The following is a 22,922-nucleotide window of genomic DNA, read 5'->3' as shown; positions in this document are numbered from 1 at the left end:
CAACACACTCTCGGTAGCCCCAGAATGTATAGGAGGCTATGAAATGGCAAATGAAATTCAGTGTTGATAAATGCAAAGTAATGCACATTGGAAAACATAATCCCAACTATACATATACAATGGTGGGATCTAAATTAGCTGTTACTACTCAGAGAGATCTTGGAGTCATTGTGGATAGTTGTCTGAAAACATCCACTCAATGTACCGCGGCAGTCAAAAAAGCTAACTGAATGTTAGGAATCATTAAGAAAGGGATAGATAATAAGACAGAAAATATCATATTGCCTCTACATTAGGGCTGTCAATTAATCACAGTTAACTCACATGATTAACTCAAAAAAATTAATCACGATTAATCGCACTGTTAAACAATAGAATATCAATTGAAATGTATTGAATATTTTTGGATGTTTTTCTACATTTTCAAATATATTAATTTCTATTACAGCACAATACAAAGTGTACAGTGCTCACTTTATTGTTTTTATTACAAATATTTGCACTGTAAAAATGAGAAACAAAACAAATAGTATTTTTCAGTTCACCTCATACAAGTACTGTAGTGCAATCTCTTTATCAGGAAAGTGCAATTTACAAATGTAGATTTTGTTTTTGTTACATAACTGCTCTCAAAAACAAAACAGTGTAAAACTTTAGTCTACAAGTCCACTCAGTCCTATTTCTTGTTCAGCCAATCGCTAAGACAAACAAGTTTGTTTACATTTACAGGAGATGTTGCTGCCTGCTTCTTATTTACAATGTCACCAGAAAGTGAGAACAGGCATTTGCATGGCACTTTTGTAGCCGGCACTGCAAGGTATTTATGTGCCAGATATGCTAACCATTCGTATGCCCCTTCATGCTTCAGCCACCATTCCAGAGGATATGCTTCCATGCTGATGATGCTCATTAAAAAATAATGTGTTAATTAAATTTGTGACTGAACTCCTTTGGGGAGAACTGTATGTCTTCGGCTCTGTTTTACCTGCATTCTACCATATATTTCATGTTATAGCAGTCTCAGATGATGACCCAGCACATATTCATTTTAAGAACACTTTCACAGATTTGACAAAATGCAAACAAGATACCAATGTGAGATTTCTAAAAATAGCTTCAGCACTCGACCCAAGATTTAAGAATCTGAAGTGCCTTCCAAAATTTGAGGGGGATGAGGTGTGGAGCATGCTTTCAGAAGTCTTAAAAGAGCAACACTCAGATGCGGAAAGTACAGACCCCAAACCACCAAAAAAGAAAATCAATTTTCTGCTGGTGGTATCTGACTCAGATGATGAAAATGAACATGCATCGGTCAGCTCTGCTTTGGATTGTTATTGAGCAGAACCCATCATCAGCATGGACACATGTCCTCTGGAATGGTTATTGAAGATGAAGGGACATATGAATCTTTAGCGCATCTGGCACGTAAATATCTTGCGATGCCAGCTACAACAGTGCCATGCAAACGCCTGTTCTCACTTTCAGGTGACATTGTAAACAAGAAGCAGGCAACATTATCTCCTGCAAATTGTAACCAAGTTTGTTTGTCTGAGCGATTGGCTGAAGTAGGACTGAGTGGACTTGTAGGCTCTAAAGTTTTACATTGTTTTATTTTTCAATACAGTTATTTTTTGTACATAATTCTACATTTGTCAGTTCAACTTTCATGATGAGGTGATTGCACTACAGTACTTGTATGAGGTGAACCGAAAAATACTATTTCTTTTGTTTTTTACTGTGAAAATATTTGTAATAAAAATAAATATAAAGTGAGCACTGTACACTTTGTATTCTGTGTTGTAGTAATTGAAATCAATATCAATCAGAGAAGATTCATTATGATCATGAGAAGATATCATAGAAAGATCAGAAGATCATGACCTCTAGAAGAGAGCAGCCCATAATGATCATCACCAGCCCCCCATGCAGGCCTGGCCCCACTGCCCCCCAGGCGAGAGAAAAAAATCCCCAGCAAAGGCCCCCCTCCCCCAGAGGAAAATTCCTTCTCCCCCCACCCTGAACCAGCCATACCTGAAAAGCCACCCCTCCCAAAAGGCCCCCCATCATCCACTAAAAACTCATATCATATCATACAATTCATGTATCCATTCATTTACCTATGCATATGACCTTATCCTATCAACCCATTAATCTATCCATATTATATCTCCATCCAATCATAATCCTATCTTATCTTATCTTAATTCATTCTTCCCATCCACTGTTTTCCCTCCACTGGCTCCCTATTGTGCCCTCCTGATCTGAATTTCCCCGTCTAATTTCAAGTCTGAATTTTTTGACCCTGAATTTTTCCTATGACTCAATTGTCCTCCGTTTCACTATAGCACTGATATTCCTCTCTTTCCTTCCCTATCTATCTCCTTATATATTTAAAGTCCTCCTTGCAATCATCTCTCCTCTATCCTATTCTCCTCTTATCCTTCTTTTCCTCAAGTCTCCTTTTCTCTCTCTCCTCTTCCCCTCCTTCTTTCATCCCATTCTGGCCCTCCTTCTCCTTTTTTCAGTTTTTCCTTCTTTCTCCTTCTCCAAATGAGACCACAACAACACCACCATCCAAATGAACTCTCACCTCATATATATATAACGTCACCTCCTCCCTCCCCTATCCCTACTCTAAATACCCTTTCCCCTTTAACACAGCACATTTTTGCAGCACAGTCATGCCTGCCTACTCACATCTCATCTCCTTCCCCTCCTCTCCTCCTCCTCCTCCTCCTAGTCTCTCCTTACTCCAAACACTTCCAACTGGTAACTAAAGTTCTTATAACTAAGTACCTAACTAAAATCATAAATTCTCATCCTTACACTCTTACTCATCAAATTTCATCCTTACTCCAATATCCAGGTTTACATAAATCTCCGATCCTCATCCTCATATCCTCTCTCCTTGGCAATACATCTCCTCCTCCCGATCCTCGCACCTCTTCCACTTTATCAGCCCTTCTTGGTTCCAAGGTCAGCAAAAAATAAATTGAAATGAAAAAAACCCAAACAACCTCCTGAGGCCCCCCCCTCCTCCCCTCCCAACCCCCCCACCCCAGTCTCCCCCCCTCCCCCTCCTTCCCTAACCTCTCATTTTCCATTTCCATTTTGATCTTTCTTTTCCCAATTTTTCCATTTTTTCTCAGACATTTCTCTTATTCAAATCGCATTATATCAATATAGATTATTATCATCAGAGATATTAAAAAATCACTTGTTTAAAAATCTCTAAACTTCTGTCTTGGTATCTAAGGTTGGTTTGTTTGAGATCTATGTAATAAATCCATGTCCCCATCTCATCCCAGCTGCCCCATCGCTCATCCTCTCTTTTTCTCTCTTTTTTTTTTTTTTTTGCATTTTAAAGCATACTACAAGTTAAACTAACTAGCCCTGTTTACACCGGGTCACTTTCTTGAAACTGTCACTTTTAATCTCTTAAAGATATTCACTCACCCCAATCTCAATCAATCAAGATTATTATTTATTTTATTATATATTAATATCCTAGCAATATCCCTAATAATTTAATATAATATTCTAGGAGATTATTTATCCCCCCGATTTTTTTCGTTTTTGTTGTTCAAGTTTTTTCTCTACTGTCAGATACCCATATGTTTACCCCCATATCTCCATTATATCCCATCCCTCTATCACTATTCCTTAGCCCTCCATCAGGATCATAAAGGCAGGCAAAATATTCAGATATTGTCAGATATTGTAGATTTCCAGATCTATTATCCCCTTCCTCCAATTTTCTTCTTCTTCTTCTTCTTCTTCTCTTTTTTCTTTTTCTTCCTTATATTTAAAACCATTTTAAATTTATTTTCGCTTTCCTCTAGGTCCATCTCCACCCGCTTCGTCCTCGCTCTTTCTCTTTCCCCCCCCTCTCCTCTGACCTCAATAAGGTAGGGTAGGTTGCTTCCTCTCCCCCTCCCTCCACTCCTTTCTTTTTTTTTTTTTTCTCCCTCTTTCCTCCGCTTGCTTCATCCAGCTCGGCTGCTAAACTGCTACCTATCCCCTTCTTTCTCGGATACATGCCTCTGACAACTCCTTTAACTTCAACCTGGAAGTACCCCAGGCGTCATCTGCCTTTATCCTAAATAATGTTAATAGTCCAGTCCAACTCTAACTACTAGTCTTTTTAATTTTTAGTTAGCCCTTTTGAAATCGTACACCTAGTCTCAGATGCACTATTGATTATCCTCCCATTTATTTATTTGAGAATTAATTAGCTCATGATCACTCGAGCCAAGGTTGTCCCCTACAACAATTTCCTCAACAAGGTCCTCGTTACTCACCAAAATCAAATCTAAAATGGCATCCCCCCTCAAATATATTTGAAAATGTAGAAAAACATCCAAAAATATTTAAATAAATGGTATTCCATTATTGTTTAACAATGCAATGAATCATGCAATCAATTGCAATTAATTTTTTAATCGCTTGACAGCCCTAATCTATATAAATCCATGGTACGTCCACATCTTGAATACTGTATGCAGATATGGTCGCCCCATCTCAAAAAAGATATATTGGAATTGGAAAAGGTACAGAAAAGGTCTGCAAAATGATTAGGGTTATGGAACAGCTTCCATATGAGGAGAGAGTAATAAAACTGGGACTTTTCAGCTTGGAAAATTAACAACTAAAGAGGGATATAATAGAGATCTATAAAATCATGACTGGAATGGAGAAAGTGAATAAGGAAGTGTTATTTACTCTTCTCATAATACAAGAACTAGGGGTCACCAAATGAAATTAATAAGCAGAAGGGTTAAAACAAACAAAGGAAGTATTTTTTCACACAACACACAGTCAGCCTGTAGCACTCCTTGCCAGAGGATGTTGTGAAGGTCAAAACTATAACAGGGTTCAAAAAAGAGCTAGATGAGTTCATGGAGGATAGGTCCATCAATGGCTATTAGCCAGGAGGGGCAGGGATGGTGTCTCCAGCCTCTGTTTGCCAGAAGCTAGGAGGGGGTGACAGGGGAGGGATCACCTCATGATTACCTGTTCTGTTCATTCCCTCTGAAGCACCTGTCATTGGCCACTGTCGGAAGATGGGATACTGGGCTAGATGGTCTGACCCAGTATGGCCACTCTTATGAAAATGAATGCAACTGTTGTGGCCAGATCCAGCAATGAGGTATAGTTCCATCATGCCCAGCTGCCACCACCAAAAATGGAAGGTCATCCTTTCCCTTCCAGAATACGCACTGCAAGGGGTAACAGGGTGTAGCATGCCCCATGGCTCGTCCCTCTCCAGCATGAGGGCAGAGGGGAGGAGCCCAGGCTACCGTGGACGATCCTACCCGGTGATACAAGATTGCTGATTTGTAGGTGCAAATGGGTTGGGTGGAATTTACTGAACCCAGATTCTTAGTATTAGGTTTGGGGATGGCCCTAGGTCCAGTTGCTGCTTATAATACCCAGCACCTACAGTTTTCATCTGGCTATCCATAGTTCTGATACTTGGCACCAGGGCTCTTTCTATTTCATATTAAAATTCACAAGATTGTTTTAATGTTTCCTTTTGTTCCTAGTCACTGCTTTAATGTCAGTCTAATAACTCTTCATCTGATTTAGTGCTCCATCTTATGCAAGTAATAGTAGGCTTACACGCCAAGCCATGCTCGATTTGTGTTGCTAAAACTTTCAAGCTATGGTATCTCAGGTTCCATTTGTTTCATGCATCAGCCTAGTGACTCATTCTGCAGATGTGCAAATTCATGCACCAGGCAAAGCGTGGCGCAGTCTTAATGCAATCAACTTCCTACACCATATTAATCTAAATTGTGGCTATCCAGTGTGACGAATAACATTTTTGATGTGGGGGAGGGAACTCACTATGTTTTCCTGAGAACGTTGTGTTGGGACTGTAGCCTGAAGAGCTGCAAGATTGAAATGTTATGTAGACACATCCTACATCAGTGGAAGGGGTTTTTCAATCAATGTAGGTAATCCACCTCTCGGAGCTAGGTTGATGGAAGAATTCTTCCATTGGCCTCGCTGCATCTACAATGGAGGTTAGGTCGACCTAACTAGGTTACACAAGGTGCAAAATTTTTCACTGCCCTGAGGAATGTAGCTAGGTCAATCTAATATTTAGCCATAGACCAGGCTGTAGATGGGGCAAGATGGTCAGTCTGTTCTCATGGAACTTCCAGCACAATTTCCAGCTCAAAAAGATTCCCATTATCTCTGGCTAAAGCATGCAGCCCTTTGTTGCTTATCTGATCCAAGTGGAAACGTTTGTGATTCTTTCACCACTAACATCATTTTGTATTATTTATTAATCATGTTTATTACAGTAGTGTCCAGGGACCAACCAAGAGTGGGTCCCACTGCACTAGGCACTGTACAGATATAGTAGAAGATGGTCTCTGCCCTGAAGAGCTTGCAGTCTAAATAGACAAGACAGACTCCAGGTGGAGGAAAGGGCTTATAAATTAATGGAGATATCCTATCTCCTAGAATTGGAAGGGACCCTGAAGGGTCATTGAGTCCAGCCCCCTGGCTTCACTAGCAGGACTAAGTACTGATTTTGCCCTGGATCCCCAAGTGGCCCCCTCAAGGATTCAACTCACAAGCCTGGGTTTATCAGGCCAATGCTCAAACCACTGAGCTATCCCTCTATAACATATGAACAGACTGGTCAATGTGATGGTGGCATTACCTGTTTCTCTATATAAAATCTTTTTCCCTTTCAGAATCCACATCTCGGCCTTAACTTCACACAGCTGAATTTGTTATAAGCCTTTTATTTTTAATAGGAGATACTTTTTTTATGCCAGGAAAAAAAAAATGCTATTTTCCATTACTACTTAGAATCTGCACTGTAGTTGAATCAGCACATTATTATGACAAGAATTTCAAACGCTACAGTGCTCCTTTTCCAAGAGAAGTCAGACTTTGGGAGAAGAATTCATTAGGTGGATATCTGTGCCCTATAATCTTTTAAACAAATGTTTTCATGTGAGAAGAGCTCTGCTGTTGCTAGGTTTCATTTTTTCCCCAGCTGGAAGTTAAATGTGATAGTTATACATGGTATATTTACTTGCCAAGAAATGTAAGTCCTTGGTTCCACCTTGACCTAAGGCATTTCATGTTGTTGTTAACCGTGTCTTTCATGATCAAGCGACAAAGCATCAGACATCCTGACTTGCACAACAGCACTGAAAGTGGCTTGTGAGACAAAGATCGTACATTATGTACTATGTGCTCTGTAAAAGATCTCTAGCTAACCCATGTCTTTCAAAATCAAGGACTACCAGTTCATAGACCTGTTTGAAACTGAACTGTTCTCCAGTATCAGGTTCTGGGTTTTTTTTTTTAATTATTATTTCTATTAAGCAGCATTTTGAGGCCATATATTGTTTGGTGCTTTAGGACTGTGCAATAAACATTTTAGCTGCTATGACTAAAGCTAACTAAGATTTTAAAGTGCAACTCCAGATTTCTGAAAATCACAATAACCAACCAGGTTAATGGCCAATGGCATGCGTATCCCTGCCTTCTAGGGGACAGAATGTCTGACCTTGACAAATGCTGTTGGTGAAACGGACAAGCTTTCGAACTACAAAGGAGGACCTACATAAGGTAAACAGACGTCCGGTTTTTAAGCCTTCTTCCAGGTGTTCCAACTTTTAGTTAAATACGGGCAAATTGTCCTGTATTTTCTGGGATCGCAGCACAGAGCCAGCAGAGGGGGCCAGCAAGCAGCCATGCTCCCCCCTTCGCTCTCCCCAGCGCACACTGGCACCGGAATCTCCCTCGCTGCCTCCTCCAGCGGCAGCAGTGCTAGGGATGGGCAGTGAGAGTGCGCCCAGGAGCAGCCCGGACTCTGCTGCTCCCCCCCCCATTCCTGTGCTGCTCCTGTCCCACCACCCTCTTGCCTACTGGGCAGCACTCCCACCGTGCCGCCGTCAGCTCCCGCCTTGCACGGATGCAAAGCCAGAGCACAGGGTGCCCCCCCTCCGCCTGGGGCAGCATGCGGACGAGGGGGTCCCCGCTTACCTGTGGTGGGAGGATCCCTGCTCTCCCAGGTGGAGGGGCTCTGCTGGCCCCATGGCAGGGGGAGCAAGCTGTGAGCAGCATTTCACCTCGCAGCTGACCCCCTCACACGTGGAACCTCTAGTGGGGCGCAGAGGAACGTGTGGCGAGGGCAGTGCCAACACCAGCCCTGCACTGGAGGGAGGGCTGCAGAGAGCAGGCCAGCCTGCCCCATGTGCAGGGGGACCTCAGGCAGCCCCATGCGTGCGGTGGGGGGGCTCGGACCACCAGCCCTGCAGGCAGGCAGCAGGGGAGGTTTGGCCCACCAGCCATGCGGCTGTGCATGCAGCGAGGGTAGTGGGGGGGGGGCGGGGAGCTTGGACCAGGTGTGGTGGGGGGGTTGCAGGCTGGCGGTGCAGTGGCTTGGACGGGGGGTTGTTGCAGGCAGGTAGTGGGGTGACTTGAGTCGGCCCCAATCACCAGTGGGGAGGGGGACCTCAGGCTGGCCCCGTGTGGGCGGGAGACAGGGAGGGCTCAGGGAGGCCCAAGCGTGGGAGGACTGAGGGACCTCAAGGAGGGCTTGGGCTAGCCCAGGAGTGTCCCATTTTCCCTTGGGGAAAATATGGTCACCCTTGACCTACAGGATTGAAGGGGAACTCTGTGAGGCCTGGTCTACACTACGCGTTTAAACCGGTTTTAGGAGCGTTAAACCGATTTAACGCCACACCCGTCCACACTAAGATGCCCTTTATATCGATATAAAGGGCTCTTTAAACCGGTTTCTGTACTCCTCCCCAACGAGAGGAGTAGCGCTAATATCGGTATTACCATATCGGATTAGGGTTAGTGTGGCCGCAAATCGATGGTATTGGCCTCCGGGCGGTATCCCACAGTGCACCACTGACCACTCTGGACAGCAATCTGAACTTGGATGCAGTGGCCAGGTAGACAGGAAAAGCCCCACGAACTTTTGAATATCATTTCCTGTTTGCCAGCGTGGAGCTCCAATCAGCACGGGTGGCGATGCAATCCGAAATCAAAATCCAAAAAGAGCTCCAGCATGGACCGTACGGATGTGATCGCTGTATGGGCAGGCAAATCTGTTCTATCAGAGCTCCGTTCCAGAAGACGAAATTCCAAAGCATTTTTTAAAAATCTCCAGACAGAGGCCACAGCAGGGACTCAGCACGCTGCTGCATGACAAACGTAACGGAAAGCCAAAGAATCAAATGGACGCTCATGGAGGGAGGGAGCGGGGACTGAGGACTCAAGCTATCCCACAGTTCCTGCAGTCTCCGAAAAGCATTTGCATTCTTGGCTGAGCTCCAAATGCCTGAAGGGTCAAACACATTGTCCACGGTGGTTCAGGGCATAGCTCGTCAATTTACCCCCCTCACCCACCCCCAGAAGTAAAAGGGGAAAAAATCCTCTCTTGACTCTTTTAAATGTCACCCTATGTTTACTGAATGCTGCTGATAGACGCGATGCTGCAGCAGTCAACGGCAGCATCCTCACCCCCCCTCATGGGTGGCTGATGGTACAATATGGCTGATATCCATCATCATCATCAGCCTTGAGGCAGATGGTGCAGTGCAAAAGGACTGGTATCTGTCCTCATCATCATCAGCCCGTGAGTGCTCCTGGCTGGCCTCCGGTAAGGTTGGCTGGGAGCGCCTGGGTAAAAAACTCCTGATCATTCCCAGTAGATAGTACAGAACGGCTGGTAACCGTCTTCATCATAGCAACAGGGGGCTGAGCTCCATCAGCCCCTGCCTTTCATGTGTAAAGAAAAGATTCTGTTCTGCCTCGACTATCATAGCAGCGGTATGCTGGGCTCCTCTCCCCCACACTGCTTAATGTCCTGTCTGGACTATCATAGCAGCTGGAGGCTGCCTTCCCCTCATTTTATCTCACTAACAAATCACTATTTCTTATTCCTGCATTCTTTATTACTTCATCACACAAATGGGGGGACACTGCAACGGTAGCCCAGGAAGGCTGGGGGAGGAGGGAATCAACAGGTGGGGTTGTTGCAGGGGCACCCCCTGTGAATGGCATCCAGCTCATCATTTCTGCGGGATCTGACACGGAGCAGCTGTGCTCTCTGGTTCTCTGATACACTGGTTCTCTAGTACACTTGCCCCATATTCTAGGCAGGACTGATTCTATTTTTAGATACCATAAAGGAGGGATTGACTCGGGGAGTCATTCCCATTTTTGTCTTTTGCGCCCCCGGCCGATCTCAGCCAGGGGCACCTATGACAGCAGCAGATGGTGCAGCACAAAAGGACTGGTAACCATCATCTCATTGCCAATTTACAATGGCATGGTAGATGGTACAGAACGGTTGATAACCATCTGTGCTATGATGCAAAAGCAAATGAATGCTGCTGTGTAGCGCTGCTGAATCGCCTCTGTCAGCGGCATCTAGTACACATACGGTGACAGTGACAAGAGGCAAAACAGGCTCCATGGTTGCCATGCTATGGCGTCTGCCAGAGCAATCCAGGGAAAAAGGGCGTGAAATGATTGTCTGCCATTGCTTTCCCGGAGGAAGGAATGACTGACGACATTTACCCAGAACCACCCGCGACAATGATTTTTGCCCCATCAGGCACTGGGATCTCAACCCAGAATTCCAAGGGGCGGGGGAGACTGCAGGAACTATGGGATAGCTACGGGATAGCTACCCACAGTGCAACGCTCCAGAAATCGATGCTAGCCTCGGACCGTGGACGCACACCACCGATTTAATGTGCTTAGTGTGGCCGCGTGCACTCGATTTTATGCAATCTGTTTTACTAAACCGGTTTATGTAAAATTGGAATAATCCCGTAGTGTAGACGTACCCTGAAGCTTGACAGCTTGTCTGTTTCACCAGCAGAAGTTGGTCCAATGCATCTCTCATATCCTGGGACCAACCTGGCTACAACAACACTGAAAGCACCTAGTCGAGCCTTTACATTTGTGGTTTGAGGTCCTGGAATCTATACCTGATCTCTCTGTGTGCATTGTGTAAGGCCAGAGCTTTGTCACTCTAGGCTGCTGATTCACTCAGTATTTGTGCAGTGGGGGAGGAAGGGATAGAATTATTACTTATCACATAGTGTACTAGAGAACAAGGAATCTGTCCTGGGGATATGTGGCAGCAGTTTGATCTCTGGTTCAATATCACACAGGAATTTTTCAACGGACTCTAATACAAACATGATTAAGGGCTGACGTGACAAATTCTGGAGAGGATATTAAGGTGAAAACCCAGAGCCAAGTGCTTGGCTTGGGTAGCTGGGCTGGGTGTTTGGAAGGTGCATGGGAGAGGGAGGAGAACCCCACCATCAACATCAGGCACAAAGTGCCTGTGCAACCACTCCATAGAGGCTCCTATCAAAAATAACCCCTGTGGGCTGTCTAGCCTCACCCAGATCCATTCCTCATCCCCTACCTCTCACCTATGCTTTGCCATGCAGCAAGATTATATGGAGCAAGGTGTCACACCATAGAGGGGATCTCCTGCCCCTCCCTCCCTATTCATCCTTCCTCTTGCACAGCAGAACCCCGCCTGAGCCATGAAGGCAGAGGAAAGGGTCTGAATATTCCCCTAATGGGTAAAATTTATCCCTGGAACAACTCTGACTTCAGTGAAATTACATCAAGGATGTGTAGAGCTTTACTGAAGGATGACAGAGGGCGATTGTGTAGCTTGGGGACATGGTTACTGACTAGATGTATCTGAAGGAATTGTTTAGGGTATCCAAAGGATTAAGGTGTGATGAGGTGAAATTAACAAAAAAATAAAATAAAATAGGCCAAGGATCAGGAAATGTTTCCTCACACTCGTAGCCTTTTAGCCTAGGGAATAGTCTTCCAGGTGACAGGCTAGAGGCTCAGTCCCATGAGAGATTTTTAAGATCAGACTTGACAAAGCACCAGAGGGCGCCCTGTATGAAACAGTCCTGCCCTGAGCACTAGGGCACTGATGCTCTTAAACTCATTCTTAACTCTAACAAATGGGATTACTCACATGCTTAAAGTTCAGCACGTGCTAAAGTGCTTGGCTGAATCGTGCCCGAAAAGGTCTGTTCCATCTCTGACTTTTGTAATTGTTCTACCCTGAGTTGAACTGAAAGGGATTTTATTTAAAAAAAAAAAGAGAGAAATAAAATAATAATAATAAAAAAAACACTGCATGTCTCAGTAACCTTGCCTAGCATCACAGATCCTTCTCCTATCCCCTCTGGTATTCAGGGGTATTTACTTCAGATTATAAAATCTGTGGTTTTGAAACAACTTGGCAGAGACTTGTAAGTTGATAGCCAATTGCCTGGACATTTGTTCATACTGTCTGAACTCTGTTAAGCTAAGTATTAACTAGACCATGGCAATGGTGAACACTGATGCCAGCTTAATTAATTTTTCAGTACCATGCCATCTATGTGGCGTCTGGGAATCCCAGTTTATGGCATCAACTGGCTAGCCTAGGAGTGAGAGAGACCAAGGTGAATCTTTGGTCCCTCTGATTCAGTGCAGATGAAAAAGTTGCAAATTTCTTTTTAAATTTTCTTTTCAAAAGCTTTTTATGTTTGTTATTTGAAACTATTTCTGATTTAAAAGAAAAAAAAAGTTTTTTGCATGCTTTAATAATTTGCCTTCTGAGATGCTGGACGGCTGATCATATTTGCTATGTTAATAATTCAAACGATATTTTGCATCTTGAGCACAGGCACAGCTAGGGAGTGGAAAAGGCAGCTGGCTGGACACCTGGCTAGAGCTAATGAAACTGAGGTGAAACTGGCTTCACTAATTTGCCTGGGACAATAGGGGAAAATTTTCAGAAACACTTCAGTGACTTAGAATCTGAAGTCCCATTGTCTTTCAGTGAGGCTTAGGATGCCAAGTGCTGGCCCAGATATTTTAAGGCATTTAGGCGTTGCTGTGCTCAGTGTGGCAATGCCTTACTGATTTAGGAGCCTAAATCCTATTGACCATCAATGGGATTTTGGCTTCCAAGTGCCTAAGTCACTTCTGAAAATGAGATTTAGGCTCCTAAATCAGTTAGGCATTGTGACGCTGAGCACGGTAATGCCTAAATACTTTAAAAAATTGAGCATGTCGCTCTTGAAAATGGAATTTAGGCACCTAAATCACTTAGATGGTTTTGAAAATTTTACCTTAGGACTTTTGATCAAAACAAGGACATCCACTCACCCTATGCCCATGTGTCTCCTGCAGTCAGAGGAAATAGATAGTGGAGGATACACTTCCCAGTTTTAGTACATGCTCCAGAGGATAGTGAAAAACCCCAAGATCACTTTGAGATATTCCTGGAAGTCAAGTCCTTGTCTACCCTGAAGTTAGCAATCAGCTCTGTGTGTATGTGAGCAACACAGCTAGTTAAATACCTTATCCTACTTCTTCCCTCATTATTACAGATGAACAACTCTGTTTTTGTCAATTTGGATGACAGCCCAAACCCTTCTTGTTTGCACACGCAGTATATTAAGGTGTGTTGTTTTGATTTAACACAGGAAAATATAATCCAATGCCTAAGGGAAAATAATTGGCGCAAGCCTTGATGTACCATAGTCTTTCCCTGTCCTTTACATTTTTGTGGGTTGTATATTTCTGGTTCATTTGTTCCATTATAATGTGTGAACACAGGGCCTCTTTTTCCTTATGGCCTAAGAATATTAATGCAGAAAATGTATTATTTAATTGTGGCCGGCTTCAGAATTTAATTCAGTCAAAATGAAAGAGAATTGTCATTGTGCAAAGGGCTACCTCTAGGAATGGGACTCACCCAGGGGCTAGCAGGCAGATTATTACAGAAAACACATGTGGACGTTGAGAAATGGAGTAAGAGGAGACCCATCCTTTGTAAATTTTACAGGAAATTTGCTGACTAATTTTTTAAAAAGTCATATGGGATAAAGTTCTTTTCCATTTTTATAATCTAAGATGAAGATAGTAAAACCCAGGGCATGATAAATATTAGTTGTTGGTTGGTTGGTTCTGTGGTATTGCCCACAATGTGCTAGGTGGTTTTCAGACAGACAAGATGATATAGTTCAGGGGTGGCCAATCTGAGCCTGAGAAGGAGCCAAAATTTACCAATGTACATTGCCAAAGAGCCACAGTAATATGTCAGCAGCCTCCCATCCAGTCCCCAGCGCCTCCCGCCTGCCGGCAGCCCCCAACAATCAGCGCCTACTCCCCCTCCCCCCACAATCAACTGTTTCATATGCGCAGGAGGCTAAGGAGGGGGAGGAGCAAGGGCACGGCAGGCTCAGGGGAAGGAGCAGGGGCCTTGGGGGGAAGGGGTGGAGTGGGGGCAGGGCTTGGGCAGAGCAGGGGGTTGAGCAGTGAGCACCCCACAGCACACTGGAAAGTTAGCATCTGTAGCTCCAGCCTCAGAGTCAGTGCCTAGGTAAGGAGCCTCACATTAATCTCTGAAGCACCGCACGCGGCTCCGGAGCCATAGCTTGGCCACCCCTGATATAGTTCTTGACCTGAAGCTCACAATCTGAGGCAACAATGTTGTCTGCAGACAACAATGTATGTGTTTGACTGAAGGATGGGCAGGCAGACAACGTGGAGGAAAGGGGAGCAGTACTGGTGGGTCACTGGTGGAGTTGAGCAAATTTTTTCAAACTAATAGTTTATTTGACCAGAACTGTAGTTTTGGTTGACCTGAAACTATTCACAAATTGGACATGAATATTTTCAGTCATTCACAAAACAACCAGAAGTGGAGGTGGTGCTGCTTCACTCTTCCCTCCACATATAACCTTTATCTCATTGGTTAGGGCACCCACAGTGGATGTTGGAGACCCATGTTGAGACCCAAAATGAACTTTTTTGACTAATCAAAATGTGTATTAATTTCAGATTTGATTGAACCCAAACCAATTTTTTGGAACCATCACTGTACTAAAAATCATTTGCCCAGCTTTAGCTGCAACTCCTACCGGGACATGGAAGGCAATCAGGGAGGCTGCAAGGCATTGAAAATGTTTTTATGATCTAAAGCAGAGAAAATAAAATTTCCAGAATTATTTCATGGTTAGCAACACCTTCCAAGTTTGTGAAGTCAAATGTAGTTGTGTTATATAGGTTTATCATTTTGTACACTTTTACTCGTCCAGTAAATGTAAGGGGGTTGTCAAAATGTTTGACTTCAAATAAGAGGCCAAGTTCCAAGAACTTTTAAAAGGCTGAAAAACACTTGTTAAATAGAAAAGTCAAGGTGCTACTTAGCCATTGCATGATCCAAATGACGTTAAGTTCAACTAGATTCACTCTACGCCAGTGGTTTTCAACCTGTGGTCCCCAGACCACTGGGGTCCGCAGACTATGTCTAATATTTCCAAAGGGTCTGCATCTCTGTTTGAAATTTTTTAGGGGTCCGCAAATGAAGACAGGTTGAAAACCACTCCTCTGGGCAGTGCAGTCAGAAATTCTATGTTGTATCTTTTAGGAAAGGCAAACTAATACTATTTCTGCTAGTAGTAATAATGATGAGGGAGTTCTTTGTGTACCTGGTATTTTAAAATTCAAATATTTACAGAATTGTAACTGTGATGGATGATGTGATGAGAGAAGCGTCTCAGATTTGTTGACCCTTCTTTTGTTATCGCCTATGTTGAATAATGGCCACAGTGCCTTGAGATTTCCAGAATAAATCTCATTTGCCTTGAGATTTCCAGAATAAACTGCTTCTTTGGTTACGGAACACCTCAGCTTTGCTTTGCATTTAATAGCCTGCAAATGGCTCCTTTATTGCTCTGGTGTGCTTAGTAGAGAGAATTATTAAATCTCTGCTAGGGGGCACCAGTAAATAAATATATAAGGGGTGAAATCTCGGCCCTGTTGAAGTCAGTGGGAATTTTACCATTGGTATCAGTGGAGCCAGGATTTCACCCAGTATACCCCAAAGCCACCAGCTAGCGCAACAGGAGCAGATATGTGATGGGGAAAATATGAACAACAAAGAATAAATAACATTACAGGGGGAGCCAAAATACCTGCTAATTGATCTGAGATAAGGGCCAAATCCAAGGCTCTAGTCCCCACCCAACTAGCCCAGAGTCTGAAAAGGGATACAATTAAAAGGAACTTTGCCCACCCCAGGCAGTAAAGTGGCTGCAGAGCTGCTCCGCCAAACCCAGTCCAGCCGCCGGTGCAACAGCATTAGCGGGAGGACCAGAGAATCCACACAGAAGAGAAGAGTCTGGCTTTGCCCCTTCCCCTATCCCCATCTTCACTTGCTCTGTGCATATTGCTCTTGGGGAGCCATTGCTGCTGCAGAGAGGGGTGCACCCTCTCAGTCTAGCACTACCCAGTGCATGGCAGAACTTCCCCCATCCTGTTGCCAAAGGGGTGGGGGGGGCGCTTTCCAGCTGCAGCTTTCAGAATGATCGAAGATGGGATTTTTCAAAGAGCGCTGACCCTGCTCCCATGTTTTACCATTGACTTCAACGGCAGTAGAGTTAGACCAATGCAGAGTGCTTTATCCCACTCTGAAATCTCACACTAATACCTATGTCTTTCAATCCCGCCAAACAATATAAATGCCCTTAATTGATTTGAATTTTCCCTTGTATGTTTTGATGTTGTTTGAATATTATTTGATTAGAAAGTTGGGAAAAGTTACCCTAAAAAAGCATAGTCCACACAGACCAAAGGAGCCTTCTGTTTCACAGGAGCATGTGTGAACAAGCCATTCTGTGGTTAACTTTATCCAGATCAGCATTAGCAGCTAGACTTGTAGTTCATCTTGTTCATCTGAGAAGCAGAGCTGGGCAGGAAAGTGTTTGCCTGTCCTGTGAAAAATGTTGAGATTTCAAAAATATTTTCCCATTTCAAATTGAGGCCAAAAATCAATCTCAAACTTTTGTGAACAGGAACAAAAAATCAGTTTGGGTCAATGGAAAGCTTTTGTTTCAATTTCAATTTTTTAAACTTTTTCTTTACATTAACTTGCATTTGTAAATAATTTCAAATTTAAAAAAATGGAACTTTTCATTTAGTGTCTCATTTTACCGTTTTCTGTGATAATTTCAAAGTTTCCAGAATTTTCAGAATGGGAAATTGGTTGAAATCAACCCTTTCCCATGAAGTTTCAGTTGCAGTGAATTGGCATTTTCTGAGGAAAAATATTTTTGGTCAAAAATTCCCAATCAGCTGCAATGAGGAGTCATGTGTGCATTTGTGTTTTTATTTGCTTTCCTTAGGGTTGAAGAGGATTCAGAGAGGCTCTGGAGCGTGAGTTCCAAGCCAAAACCCAGGCTGCCACGTAAACCGGCATTGCTTAAGAAGCCATTAATCACCACTAAGAACAATGTTAGTCCAGCCCCTCCAGCAAAGCCGAAAGAAGACAAGATTCAAACCATGGACGAGGTAGACATTCTCCAGTACATTCAGGACAATGAATCTATCAGCAACCAAGACATGAGTCTCTTTTGAAGAGTCTATTTCTTTTTTGTCTTCCAAGGCTGCCTTATCCAAGCGCCATTGACCTCGTATGTGAGGGAGGCAGGAGTTAGCTCGCATCCTTCATTGTCACTACATTTGTCAACTTGTCATGATTAGGAGAGCAGCAAGTCTGATTATTTCACAAGCTCTAAGTGGTAAAGAGTTTGTGTTTCTACACAGTGCAATTATGGTCTAATGTTGCCTTATATTTTCAGGGTTTTTTTTAAGAGGTGTAGAAAATATACAACACTATAGATTCTGTGTACGTCAGTCATGTCAAATTATTGTAACATTAATATAGCATAGCTTTGGGTAACTGATTACTTAGACCAAAAGGGCGAGAGCAAACAGCATAGGCTACAAGCATGAATACAGTCTAGTTGGGGCCCCCTTCACACCATTAGCTGAATAAGAGACCGTATGTTTCAATTAACTGGAAATGTAATGCTTCTTCTCTTGTCCATCCTTGTAGCAACCTGCCCTCCCTTGCTGTCATTTCAGTGAGATGCAGCCAGTTAATACTTCTGTGGATACACTAAAATAAACCTCCTTTGTAGTTCAGAGAGAGATTAAAATCCCATGTTCCTGACCGTTCTTCCCCTATTAGGAACTCATTGAGTCCCAGAGAAAGTTGTCCCTGCCCCCAGTATCGATACAGCCATATAGTGCCGATGTCTTGCCACACACAAATTCCAGCTCAGGGGAGATCTAGCACAATAGTGAAACAGGGCTAGACACTGCAAATCTACATACAGATTTTCCGACTACGGCTAGTCAGCACAGGAACATGGTGCAGAGTTAGCGAATGACTGGAGCTGTATTTCAGGCCATCTGTAGATGCACAGACACTGAAATGTTTAGGAAGTTTGGGTCTTTTTCCTGATCTAAACTTCAAGGCTTGGGCCTACCTATGTAAAGACATGGGAGTGGAATGATGCGAAATGGGGGTCCCTTTGGTATCTGATTAATTTTTCTAGCCAGGCAAGAGCAACTTTGGGGTGATAAAAGACATTTTTAAAAAAAATCTGAATATTTTGGTGAAATTTTAGTGCCTGTGAAAAGTAAGAATTTAACCCAGCACCTCAAGGTCTCCAGCAGTGAAATGCTAGTATATTTAAGCCATGTCACACCCCCCAAATCTGCCTTTTTAATGCATAACATAATAAAAAGCCTATAAAGCACTTTAACATATATTTTTTAATAATTACCATGTTCTCTATTAATAATTTTCTCTTTATTCCAAAAGATAATGTATTAAGTACATTTTTGTTTACGGAAACAAAAAAATCAATATTAGATTTGAACCATGTAAAATAAGATTCACTATAATAAAATGACATGCTAACTGGTAAGTACTGTTGTTCTTTCTTATATCCTGATGAGAGTTGAAAGTTGGGCTCTAATTACCTAATGGTCAATTTTTATTCCCTTATGAGTGCAGTAAAATATGTGTATAAATAAGAAAATATTGAAGCCTGGTTCAGATAAAGCTTGCTGATGGATACAGAAGTCTATCTATAGTTCTTATATGGCTTCCATTAGTTTCTGAGCAAAATATTTAATTAGCTTCCACAAACTTCTTTTTCTCGCCTGCACATTATAGTGATCTCAGCCCAAGAAGCCCTGGAATGCGATTCCTTTGGAGGACATGCTCAGTTGAGACATAATATTGACTTGGTGTGCAACAGAATGTAGTAAGACAAGCGTGGAATGGATTTTATTAACACGATTGAGCTGCTTGTGAATGATTTTGTGACTATACTCGTCTAGGCACGTGTGTGTATAATTCTCAGTTGAATTCTCTGGAAATTTTGTTTAGTGACAATTGTGAATCCTTTCGATTAGTGACTTTTCAGGGTTTGTCTGGTGACTTTTGGCTACGTAGAGTTGGCAACAAACTCAAAAAAAAAAAAAAGCTATCAGTGTTGGCCTACCTCTGCTCCCTCTAAAATTAACAGTTAAGGTCCCTTTGAATTCAGTGGAAGAAGAGTTAAGTCAGTGCAGAGCATTTTTTAAAATGCCACCCTATGGCTTCCTGTAATTATATTATTAGAAGCTACCATGAACGTTACTTGGCTAGGAGGGGTGAATAACTAATCACAGATTTCCCACGAATTTCTTCACTGTTGCAAGAAAAGTCATTGTCTTAGAGCTATTTAGGAATAAATTCCAGTAGAGTAACCTCCTAAATAGAACTTCTGCAATCAAAGAATGTCCTTTTTCAAAGGATGCTCAAGGATTCTGGAGTCAGGTTTTTCAGGAAGACTTGGTGTTCTCCAGCTTTTCACTAATAAAAACAATACACGAGAGTAGCATACCATGCCTCCTGTTAAGAAACACAAGGCTAGCTGATGTGTCTGTTCACTAAAGTGATGATGGACAGGCAATTGTTTAGATGGTAGCATACTCAGTTTAATGAGTAGTGAAACCAAATCTGGACAATACCTGAAACCTACAACCATTTCAACACGTGGTGGTAAAAATCTAGGGCTAGATCATCAGCTAGCATAAATCAGCAAAGCCCCATAGAAATCATTGATGCTATGCTACTTTATGGCCCCTGAAGATCTGCCTCCTACTTTCTTTCTGTGAAAAATGTGTCTAGAAAAATCTAATTTTTAGAATCTCATGTAGATCATTAGCAGCTTTGTCGTTGCCAGTCAATCTGACCTGATCTAAACAGATGGGATGTAACTAGTCTGATAATCTTGGGTCTATGATAATGGGTGAAATCTGATGACAAGATGTAATTGAAAACATATGCCTGCCTGATATATGTAGGCTGTTACAAAAACCTGATTTCCCTTTAAGAACCAAGGTTGGGACCCTGAAATGAATGGGTTGTTAAATGTTTCTATTGCAAGATGTGCTTCATCCTCTTTTAAATGTTTATTAAAATCTTTCACAGAGCTATCTGTGCTCTATATTTACCCAAATAGCACATTTCTTATTGCTACTATCATTTCTGTTCACTCTTAGAGTTTCTTGGGCATTGTCACTAATGATCCCATAGATTATTTTGTTGGTGGTAATTATTAATGCCAATAATTTCACCTCAAAAGAGCTAACAATAACTTCTCATTATGTTAGCAATCACTCCTTGGCCAGGCATGCCAAGGATCCCAGATATACATTGCTGACCTCGAACAAGAAAGTCTCAAGGCTTCTGTGGTTTATTTCCCTATTTATTGTTTTGGGCTCCTGCGCCTTTCTTAGCTTATCTTTTTTCTTTAACCTCTATGTGCTGCGTCTGGCTATAGTTGTAGTTTTCAATAGTTTTTGAACCTGGGACCTTTAACTTTAAAAGTATGAGCCTGTATCACGTGAAATAAGGGAGCAACCTCTTTACCTGGCAGCAGTGACAGGCTTTTATCCTTTTGTGGATCAGCCATTAGAGGGAGACAAAAATAACACTGGTTTCAGAGCAGTAGCCATGTTAGTCTGTATCAGCAAAAACAATGAGGAGTCTTTGTGGCACCTTTAGAGACTAACAAATTTATTTGGGCATAAGCGTTCGTGGGCTAGAACCCACTTCATCAGATGCATGGAGTGAAAAATACAGTAAGCAGAATGTATATTATAGCACATGAAAATATGGGAGTTGCCTTACCAAGTGGGGGGTCATTGCTAACGAACCAATTCAATTAAGGTGGAAGTGGCCTGTTCTCAACAGTTGACAAGAAGGGGTAAATACCAAGGGAGGGGAAATTACTTTTGTAGTGCTAACAAGGCCAATGCAAATAACACTGTGCTAGTGTGGATTACACTGGTTCAATCCTACTCATCCACTCCATAGAGTTAAGTGCCTTCACACTGAGCCCAAATAGCTCTTTATCAGGGAAAAATCCAGAGACAGGAAAGGAAATTCCCATAGAGGCAGACATTTTAGATCCTTTATTAAAACAAAACACAGCCATGCTCACAGGACCATGAGGAAACTTGTCAGTCTTGCAACAGTTCCCCAGGTTCTCATACTGTATATTATTTCATCAGACTATATGATGAGATAAACACAATGATACTGACTCATTTCTTTACAGTGTGGTAATTGCAGGATTGACTTAGCCTTCCAGATATTGACCATGCAACAGCTATGCCTGTCAGGGCTTCACACAGTAATTATACTGAATTAAGTCTATACCATTTGTATTTCACACTGCTCCTTTATCCATTTCTATTTTCTATGCTTTTCCACTTTCGCTTTGACCCGGGAACAGCCTGTCATTTTTATAATGATACCAAATGAAGTGTGTGGATTTGTATTTAACGCTGTGACTTTTGCTCTATTCTATTTCTAGCTAATTACTAGCTTTCTGAAAGAAGTGCATGTTTCATGACTCACCCACCTTCTGAGGTGAGAGACAGTAAAAAAATGAGTGTGTAGTAGAAAAAGTCAATGTTTTCCTCTCTTGGGAAGACCTGTATTTTAATATTACTACTTTGGAATTCTACAGCAGAGAACCCCAAAGGGTCTCAGACATACAAACACTAACAAACTTAGCATTACAACACCCCTATGAAGCAGGTAACTATTTTTATTACTATAATTTGTGTTACAGTAGCACCTGTTAATAATGGGGTCTCATTGCATTAGGCACTCTACAAACACAGAGCTGAGAAAGAAAAAGAACTGAAGAATTTATAATCTAAATCAGGGGTTGGCAACCTCTGGCACACAGCTCGCCAGGGTAAGCATCTGGCGGGCCGGGCCAGTTTGTTTACCTGCCGCGTCAGCAGGTTCGGTGGACCGCAGCGCCCACTGGCCGCGGTTCACCGTCCCAGGCCAATGGGGGCGGCGGGAAGAGGCGCGGGCGAGTGATGTGCTGGCCATGGCTTCCCGCCGCCCCCATTAGCCTGAGATTGGCGGGTAGTGTTCGATGTATTTGGGGTCGATTTATCGCGTCTCATCTGGACACGATAAATCAATCTGCTAATCGACGCCCATACTCCACCTTGGCAGGAGGAGTAAGCGCAGTCGACGGGGGAGCCGCGGCAGTCAACTCGCCGCCGTGAGGACGGCCAGGTAAGTCGAACTAAGATACTTCGACTTCATCTACCCAATAGTGTCGCTGAAGTTGCGTATCTTAGTTCGAACCCCTCCCCCCCAGTGTAGACCAGCCCTAAGAGCTGACAGATTACTACAACTCTGTCACCTTTAAAACCATAGACTGTAACTCATTCGTGTATATGTTTGCCACACTTTAATCTTTAATTCTCTCATTTCTTTTTCCTGGTGTATAAATCTTTAGTTAGTTTATTACAGGATTGGTTCCAAGCGTTTTTGGTGAGAGATCTAAGGTACATTGACCTGGGGTAAGTGACTGGTCTCTTGGGACTGGAAGCAACCTGAATATTTTATGATCTTTGGGGTATAGCAACCAACTATCACTAAGTCCAGCTTGCCTGGGTGGCAAGATAGATTGGAATGTCCAAGGGGGCTGTCTGTGACTCCATGG

General features: G+C 42.8%; 1 protein-coding gene across 2 annotated transcripts in view; it reads left to right on the top strand.

Moving 5' to 3' along the window:
- HS1BP3 (HCLS1 binding protein 3) overlaps positions 1 to 18,804 on the top strand; it is a 78,971-nt gene extending 60,167 nt beyond the window's left edge. For both annotated transcript variants that reach the window (XM_039532679.1, XM_039532680.1), the window contains exon 7: positions 17,226 to 18,804. In XM_039532679.1, coding sequence (XP_039388613.1) covers positions 17,226 to 17,457 — 232 coding nt within the window. In that variant the 3' untranslated portion in view covers positions 17,458 to 18,804. The remainder of the gene's footprint in view (positions 1 to 17,225) is intronic.
- The last annotated feature ends 4,118 nt before the right edge of the window (positions 18,805 to 22,922 follow it).

Source organism: Mauremys reevesii, linkage group 3 (genome assembly GCF_016161935.1).
Source record: "Mauremys reevesii isolate NIE-2019 linkage group 3, ASM1616193v1, whole genome shotgun sequence".
In the NCBI taxonomy this organism is placed as follows: domain Eukaryota; kingdom Metazoa; phylum Chordata; order Testudines; family Geoemydidae; genus Mauremys; species Mauremys reevesii.
This window is presented reverse-complemented; position numbering and strand designations above follow the sequence as displayed.